Raw genomic sequence first — 9210 nt, forward strand, 5'->3', positions numbered from 1 at the left:
TTAGTCAGAGGGCTGAAGAGGGGTTGTTGAGGTGGTTTGGTCATTTAGAGAGAATGGATCAAAGTAGAATGACATGGAGAGCATTTAAATCTGTAGGGGAAGGAAGGCGGGGTAGGGGTTGTCCTCGAAAAGGTTGGAAGGAAGGGGTAAGGGAGGTTTTGTGGGCGAGGGGCTTGGACTTCCAGCAGGCATGCGTGAGCGTGTTCGATAGGAGTGAATGGAGACGAATGGTATTTGGGACCTGACGATCTGTTGGAGTGTGAGCAGGGTAATATTTAGTGAAGGGATTCAGGGAAACCGGTTATTTTTATATAGCCGGACTTGAGTCCTGGAAATGGGAAGTACAATGCCTGCACTTTAAAGGAGGGGTTCGGGATATTGACAGTTTGGAGGGATATGTTGTGTATCTTTATACGTATATGCTTCTAAGCTGTTGTGTTCTGAGCACCTCTACAAAAACAGTGATTATGTGTGAGTGAGGTGAAAGAGTTGAATGATGATGAAAGTATTTTCTTTTTGGGTATTTTCTTTCTTTTTGGGTCACCCTGCCTCGGTGGGAGATGGCCGACTTGTTAAAAAAAAAAATGATAATTGTACTTATGGGTACCTGTGTCTAAATAAATTTACTTGGTCCTTGATTCTGTTCAAGGGACATGTGTCTTTCAAGGAATTCCATTTGCTTGGTATATATTGGCTAGAAGGAAAGGCATCCCTTAAACAGAATCAATGACTAAGTAAGTTTATTTAGGCACAGGTACACATAGATAACCGATAAAATGTAGACAAAGTGCAATACTGTACTTGTAGATATGAGGCATAAACATGACAATTCAAATTTCAGGTACAGTTGTATCTTTCCACTTGTGCAGATGTAACCATTTTGCAACATGTGTATTACCTGTTCATCTAGCTGATGATCATGTTCGTGAGCAGCATCTCTCAAGAGAGAAAGAGACAGGCAGACAGAGAGAGAGAGATACAGAGATAGAGACAGACAGAAAGAGCTAGCCAGTCAGCCAGCTAGCCAGTCAGCCAACTAGCCAGCCAGCCAGCCAGACATGTATTACATGTTATAGAATTTTCTCTTTCTCTTCTACTAACTCAGAGCATTGGTGATAGGACATTCTGGCAGGATGCCACTGCCTGTGTCATCAAAATTGAAAGGATGTGGCACAAATGTTGCACATGGGTTATTATCGAGTTTTTTTAATATTTCCTGAACCACATGTGGCCACATACATCTCAAAGCCACTAAACTCGGGGTCAACATCATTTTCCTTGAAAAAGGAGTGTTAATACGACATGGCATTAGTGCATCCCTGGGGTTTACCATGCTGTTTGCTCTAGCAGGTGCTCAGTTGAACTGGTGCTCCCAAAAAGTACTAGGTTGTCCCAGTTTTTTTAATACTGTGCACACTGAGTGTTAAGACCCACTTTATACTGCCTAAGCTTATCAGGCCTCTGGTGCCAAATTTTAATGCAGGAAAAATAGTGCATTGATCTATGTTTGGAGCACTAGCAGTAATGTATAGATCAATGGTTTGACAGTTAAATAGTTAACATTGACATACCCAGAAAAAAATTCCTGTGTGTGTGTGTGTGTGGCAAGATTTAAAAAAAATATTATTGAATGAATGAAAGAGTGTATTTTTACAAATTGAATAAGGCTAGAATCATTGCTGAAGGGATTTAACCCTTTTCAGGGTTTCTGTGCTGTGAAGGAGCGATGTTGATATGTTGTAGTACTAGTACGGCTTACGCGCCAGGGTTATTGATGTACTAGTATGCGGGAATTCTAGCGCCTTCAAATCAAGCAGGAAAAGGCTGGTAGGCCTAGATGTGAGAGAATGGGTGTGCGTGATCGGTGTGCGCGGTAGAAAAAAATCTGGGACCCAGTGTGCATCGTGGGAACGCCATTTTAGTACACCTTGTTCACCATGCCTTGCGGTAAGAAACTCCTCACTCCTCAGCGAATTGGGACACTTTTGTACCCCAGTGACAGTTCTAATACAGATGCAAGTGCCAGTGAAGATGAGTTTCAAGGTTTTGATGAGGTTGTGACCGAAACTAATGACCATAATACCAGTGATAGTGAGGAAAACCCAGACGACCCTCAGCCTTCCACCTCTGCTGCTGGGCCATCTTGTTCACGTTCAGTTGTACCAGAACGAAAGAGGGAACTCCTATTTTCCCATATCCCAGACTCAGATATGAGCATTGGTGATGATAGTGATAGTGAATATGAACTACAAGCTCTTGAAAACAGTTCCAGTAGCGATAGTGAAGTGGAATGTTCTCCAGTGAAGCATCAGTATATATGACGGTATATGCACTTTGGTAGAAGGAGTACATCTCAGAATACATCCCATGGCTGTACAACAGAAACAGATAGTGAAAATGAAGATGATAGTGTTGCAATTTGGATGGAAAATGTGCATGGTGGTGGTAGTGGTGGTGCCGGCTGTGAGGCACCAGCAGTGGGCCATGCTGCCACCCATGCTGCAACCTCAGCTGATCTACAACAAAGGCCACCATCCTCCACCCACCCACCACACCAGCCTCTACAACCACAATCTCCACAACCACACACTCCACAACCACCTGTCAATGTCCAGTACCCATCAGCAGACCGCACCTGGGATTGGCAGGAAGCTGACAATTTTGTTCCCAATCCTAATCACTTTGATGAAACTCATAGTGGAATATGGCCATCTTGTACACTTGGGAACAATGCCACTGAACTGGAATGTTTCGAGTTATTCTTTGACGAACCCCTGATGGAAATTATTGTCAGGGAAAGCAACAGATACGTCGAGTACACTATGGCAAACACAATACTTTCACTAAAATCATGCCTATATCAGTGGAAGGAGACAACTGTGGCTGAGATGTATCTTTTCTTTGCCACATTAATGCTTATGCCACATGTGTATAAGCACAGTGTCAAATCATACTGGTCAACAGACCGCCTGATTGCAAGCCCAGGATTCAGTGATATAATGTGAGTGAATTGATTTGTGCTACTATTACATATGCTTCACTTCTCAGACAAAACCACGCCTGACAGAAATGACAGGTTATATAAGATTAGGAATGTGTTTGTGTATCTGAAAGAGAAATTCAATATGTATTTTTATTCCTTCAGGAAGCTTGTTATTGATGAGTCTTTGATTCTGTTCAAAGGAAGACTCATTCAAGCACTATATACCAAGCAAGAGGAAATGCTTTGGTATAAAGTTATTTGTGCATTGTGACTGCTACAGTGGTCTTGTATTGGATATTATTGTGTACACTGGAAGTTATACATTGCAAAATACCAGGAAGTTATTGGGCATCTCTGGTGATGTGGTTAGAACAATGATGGAACCATATCTTGGTAAGGGGCATATATTATATACTGATAACTGGTACACAAGCCGCTCACTCAGTGATTTTTTGCAAGTGAACATGACAGATGTGTGTGGCACAGGGTGTGCAAATTGTAAGCATATGCCCAGATTTGACGCTGGCACTCGTAGAGGTGAGGTGCAGGTATTTGCTGCCAATGACATCATGGCATTTCGGTGGCATGACAAACGAGATGTCACATTGTTGTCATCGGTTCACCCTAACGAAATGACAAACACTGGCAGGCAGAATAGAGAGACCAATGAACTCATTCTAAAACCTGCAGCTGTGATTGATTACACCTTCAATATGCACTCAGTGGACAAATGTGACATGCAGATTGGGTTTGCTGCTTGTGTTTGCAAGAGTTATAAGTGGTACATAAAACTCTTTCCATCTTCTGGACATTTCCATGCTCAATGCTTATAATATGTATAAGATGAGGACCAGAAACAAACCACTATATGGCAAATTTTGTTTGTCTGTCATTAGACAAATAGTATTCAAGTACCAAGGAACAACAACTGCAATAGAAAACCGCCCACTAAATTATCAACAACTACATTCTTGTCTGAAGCATGGTGATCACTTCCTAATACAACTGCCTGCTACTGCTTTCAAGAAAAGGCTAAGAAGAGGTGTTACGTCTGTGCACATACAAAAAACGCCCACAACAACGCAGAGACATGCGTTTTATGTGTGAGGAGTGTAAAACACCACTGTGCATGACACTGTTTCAAAGAGTTCCACAGGCTGCAGAACTTCTAGAAACATGTCCTGTGACTGTATATGTGTATATAAAATATAGAAAAATAGTAATAAACAACATTTTATACCGTTCGTTTGTGTAAACAAGTTTTGTAAACAATATAGTGACAACAGTGTTTGTGCAGTTATTGTGTAGTAAATGAAGAGAAAAAACTTACAAAATAGTGCTCATATTGGTCTCACAGGCCATAAAAGTTACTTGAAAAAATAAAATAAAAAATAATAGAAAAAAATAGAAAAAAGTAAATAAAAAAAATACTGGGTGACCGGCAGTCGGCGATGATGCCACATGCGGCTCATTTTCTGTTAACTTCACGCCTCCATATCTCGGTAAGTATTGATGGCAAAAAATTTTTTTTTGCCTATAATGTTTAGAAAAAAAAGCTATCTTTTCATAATCAATTTTTTTTTTTTTTTTGGAAACTTTTTCGACCCTGAAAATAAGTCTGGGAGAGGGCCTGTCGACCCTGAAAGGGTTAAGGGCCAAAAAAAGTTACGAGTGCCAGCCCTTTGATAAAGAAGGTGAGAAACATGATAGAATTCAAGAAAGAACTCGTAGCAAAGTACAAAAGTGGTGTATGCATGGCTGATCTCGCCAGGATGTACGGGAAGTCCACATCAATGATCAGTTCCATCCCGGCGAAGAAAAAAGAAATCAAGGAAGCTGATTTTGCAAAAGGGGTAAATGTGCTAACGAAACAGAGATCGCAAACAATCGAAGATGTTGAGAAGTTGTTGTTGGTGCGGATCAACGAAAAACAGTTAGCAGGAGATAATGTTTTGGTGGAAGAGTTGGTGGACAACCACAGGAAAGAGCTAACCACTGAAGAGTTGCAAGACCTTCAGCTGGAGCAGCAACAGACTGCAGCTGGGGAAAGTTCTTCAGAGGAGGAGGAAGAGAGAGGGAAGAATGTGCCTTCTTCAGTGATTTAGGACATGTGTGCAAAGTGGAATGAATTGGAAAGTTTTGTGGAGAAATATCACACTAACAAAGCTGTTGCAAGCCATGTCTGCAACATGTTCAATGACAGTGCCTTGTCCCATTTTAGGCAAATCTTAAAGAGATGCCAGAAACAGACCTCTCTGGACAGATTTTTTGTGTGACAGGGGTCCAGTGCTCTCAAACTGGTCCTAGTGCCAGTAGAAGACAAAGAAGGAAAGTAACCCTGGATAATGCCTTGATACCTGAAGTCCTTATGGAGGGGGATTTCCCTTCCAAACAATAATCTCTCCTCCTCCCTCTCCCCTCCTCGCCATCTTCCATATGCCAACAAGAGTCTTTGATAAAGATAAAAGTGATGTTAAATGTTCATTTATCCATTTCATTAGTCATTTATATTTATTTCTCACTATTTTCTATATGTAAAATTATAGTTATTCTCTATAAAATGTATTTTTTGTTAATATTTTTGGGTGTCTGGAATGGATTAATTGGATTTACATTATTTCTTACGGGAAATATTGCTTCAGTTTTCCTACAGTTTGGTTTTTGTCAGACTTTCTGGAATGAATTAATCATGAAAACCAAGGTTCCACTGTATTAGGTTTGAGGGATTTTCCTAGGTTATAGAAATACTCTGAGTAAATAACTCTTGTGTGCCTTCTAGACTACTGTAAAATATATATATACAATAAAATCCTATGATATTACAATTGTTCCAAGGTGAAATACTACTCAAAACATGGAAATAAGTTACATTGTTTGAAAATGCTTATAGTTTACAATTATAATATTTTGCAGCAAAGAAACAATCACTTATGGAGATGGCAGCAGTGAAAATGGGCAACTGGCATCTTTGAGTGTTGAGAAGAGTCATATTTTCCATCTTTTTGAGCAGGTGGATATGCTTAGTGATGGAACAGGAGATGAACAAAGACAAGCATTTAACTTGCTTAAATGTGAGGAACTAAAAGTAAGTAATTATTTATTTCTTCATCTAAAATACAAAATAAATTGCAGGTTTTATGAGCATATTTTAGAATGCATAATTTGTTTTATTGTTTTTGTGTTTCTTTTAACCCTTTCAGAGGTTGCGATCCTTGCTCTCAAACTTGCTCTCAGGGTTGCAAAATTTAAAAAAAAAAGTTATTTCTTATAAAATATAGAGAATCTTTTTTCCAAAGGTAATGAAACAAAGTACTAAATTTGATGGAAAACTTACGGACTTACGCTCTTGCCAAGTTAGTGGTCTTCGTGATGTTTACGCATTGGTGATTTCGCCCACTTTGTGCCCTATTTTTGACCAGTTGTATTGTTCTAGTCGACCAGACTCATAGCTATTTTGCTAGTATTTCTTCTATCGATTGAGTACAAGAAACCACTCATACCTAATTTAACTACCCAGTAAAGTGATCAGAAATTGGTAATTTGGCTAATTTCACACAAAATTAAAAAAGTGTGTGTGTGTGTGTGTGTGTGTGTGTGTGTGTGTGTGTGTGTGTGTGTGTGTGTGTGTGTGTGTGTACTCACCTATTTGTACTCACCTATTTGTGGTTGCAGGGGTCGAGTCATAGCTCCTGGCCCCGCCTCTTTGCTGATTGCTACTAGGTCCTCTCTCTCCCTGCCCCATGAGCTTTATCATACCTCGCATTAAAACTATGTATGGTTCCCGCCTCCACTACGTCACTTTCTAGGCTATTCCACGGTCTGACTACTCTATGATTGAAGAAATACTTCCTAACATCCCTTTGATTCATCTGAGTCTTCAACTTCCAATTGTGACCTCTTGTTTCTGTGTCCCCTCTCTGGAACATCCCGTCTTTGTCCGCCTTGTCTATTCCGCACAGTATTTTATATGTCGTTATCATGTCTCCCCTGACCCTCCTGTCCTCCAGTGTCGTCAGGCCGATTTCCCTCAACCTTTCTTCGTAGGACAATCCCCGTAACTCTGGGACTAGTCTTGTTGCAAACCTTTGCACTTTCTCTAATTTCTTGACGTGCTTGACTAGGTGTGGATTCCAAACTGGTGTTGCATACTCCAGTATGGGCCTGACGTAAATGGTATACAGAGTCTTGAACGAATCCTTACTGAGGTATTGGAACGCTATCCGTAGGTTTGCCAGGCGCCCGTATGCTGCAGCAGTTATCTGATTGATGTGCGCCTCAGGAGATATGCTCGGTGTTATACTCACCCCCAGATCTTTTTCCTTGAGTGAGGTTTGCAGTCTTTGGCCATCTAAACTATATTGTGTCTGTGGTCTTCTTTACCCTTCCCCAATCTTCATGACTTTGCATTTGGCAGTGTTAAACTCAAGGAGCCAGTTGCTGGACCAGGCTTGTAGCCTGTGTAGGTCTCTTTGTAGTCCTGCCTGATCCTCATCCGATTTGATTCTTCTCATTAACTTCACATCATCTGCAAACAAGGACACTTCTGAGTCTATCCCTTCCATTATGTCGTTCACATATACCAAGAACAGCACAGGTCCTAGGACTGACCCCTGTGGAACCCCGCTTGTCACAAGCACCCGCTCTGACACCTCGTCACGTACCGTGACTCGTTGCCTCCCTGTCAGGTATTCTCTGATCCATTGCAGTGCCTTTCCTGTTATGTGTGCCTGATCCTCTAGCTTTTGCAGTAACCTCTTGTGAGGAACTGTGTCGAAGGCCTTCTTGCAGTCCAAAAAAATGCAGTCAATCCACCCCTCTCTCTCTTGTCTTACTTCTGTCACCTGTCATAAAACTCTAATAGGTTTGTGACACAGGATTTTCCTTCCCTGAAACCGTGCTGGTTGTCAATTATACACTTGTTTCTTTCCAGGTGCTCCACCACTCTCCTGATGATCTTCTCCATGACCTTGCATACTATACACGTTATTGATACAGGTCTGTAGTTTAGTGCCTCATGTCTGTCTCCCTTTTTAAAAATTGGGACTACATTTGCCATCTTCCATACCTCAGGGAGTTGCCCAGTTTCAAATGATGTGTTGAAGATCTTTGTTAATGGCACACACAATATCTCTGCTCCCTCTTTAAGGACCCACGGAGAGATGTTGTCTGGTCCCACCACCTTTGAGGTGTCAAGTTCGCATAGCAGCTTCTTCACTTCCTCCCTGGTTATATGTACCTCATCCAGCACTTGCTGGTGTACCCCGTGTGTGTGTGTGTGTGTGTGTGTGTGTGTGTGTGTGAGTGTGAGTGCGAGTGTGTGAGTGTGTGTGTGTGTGTGTGTGTGTGTGAGTGTGTGCATGTGTATGTGTGTATTATGTGTGTGTGTGTGTGTGTGTGTGTGTGTGTGTGTGTGTGTGTGTGTGTGTGTGTGTGTGTGTGTGTGTGTATGTATGTGTGTGTGTATATGTGTGTGTGTGTGTGTGTGTGTGTGTGTGTGTGTGTGTATGTGTGTGTGCATGCGTGTGTGCGTGTACTCACACCTAGTTGTACTCACCTAGTTGTGGTTGCAAGGGTTGAGTCATAGCTCCTGGCCCCGCCTCTTCACTGGCCACTACTGGGTCACTCTCCCCGCACCAGGAGCTTTACCATACCTTTAGCTGTGAATGGATCCTGCCTCACTACATCGCTTCCCAAACTATTCCACTTCCTAACATATGTGTGATTCATCTGTGTCTTCAGTTTACAACAGTGTCCCCTTGTTGCTGTGTCCCATCTCTGGAACATTCTGTCTCTGTCCACCTTGTCAATTCCTCTCAGTATTTTATATGTCGTTATCATGTCCCCCCTATCTCTCCTGTCCTCCAGTGTCGTCAGGTCGATTTCCCTTAACCTCTCCTCATAGGACATACTCTCTAGCTCTAGGACTAGTCTTGTTGCAAACCTTTGCACTTTCTCTAATTTCTTTATGTGCTTGGCTAGATGTGGGTTCCAAACTGGTGCCACATACTCCAATATGGGCCTAACGTACAGTATACAGGGTCCTAAACGATTCCTTATTAAGATGACAGAATGCTGTTCTTAGGTTTGCTAGGCGCCTATATGCTGCAGCAGTTATTTGGTTGATGTGTACCTCTGGAGATGTGCCTGGTGTTATACTCACCCCAAGATCTTTTTCCTTGAGTGAGGTTTGTAGTCTCTGGCTCCCTAGACTGTTCTCTGTCTGCAGT

General features: G+C 41.8%; 1 protein-coding gene across 1 annotated transcript in view; it reads left to right on the top strand.

Moving 5' to 3' along the window:
• The window catches only part of LOC128693423 (regulator of microtubule dynamics protein 3-like), a 183507-nt gene that overhangs the window by 39374 nt on the left and 134923 nt on the right, over positions 1-9210 (top strand). Inside the window, exon 5 of the mRNA XM_070079715.1 lies at positions 5897-6068. Within this exon, the coding sequence (XP_069935816.1) occupies positions 5897-6068 (172 nt within the window). The remainder of the gene's footprint in view (positions 1-5896; positions 6069-9210) is intronic.

The sequence above is a fragment of the Cherax quadricarinatus genome, unplaced genomic scaffold (genome assembly GCF_038502225.1).
Source record: "Cherax quadricarinatus isolate ZL_2023a unplaced genomic scaffold, ASM3850222v1 Contig5, whole genome shotgun sequence".
Classification (NCBI taxonomy): domain Eukaryota; kingdom Metazoa; phylum Arthropoda; class Malacostraca; order Decapoda; family Parastacidae; genus Cherax; species Cherax quadricarinatus.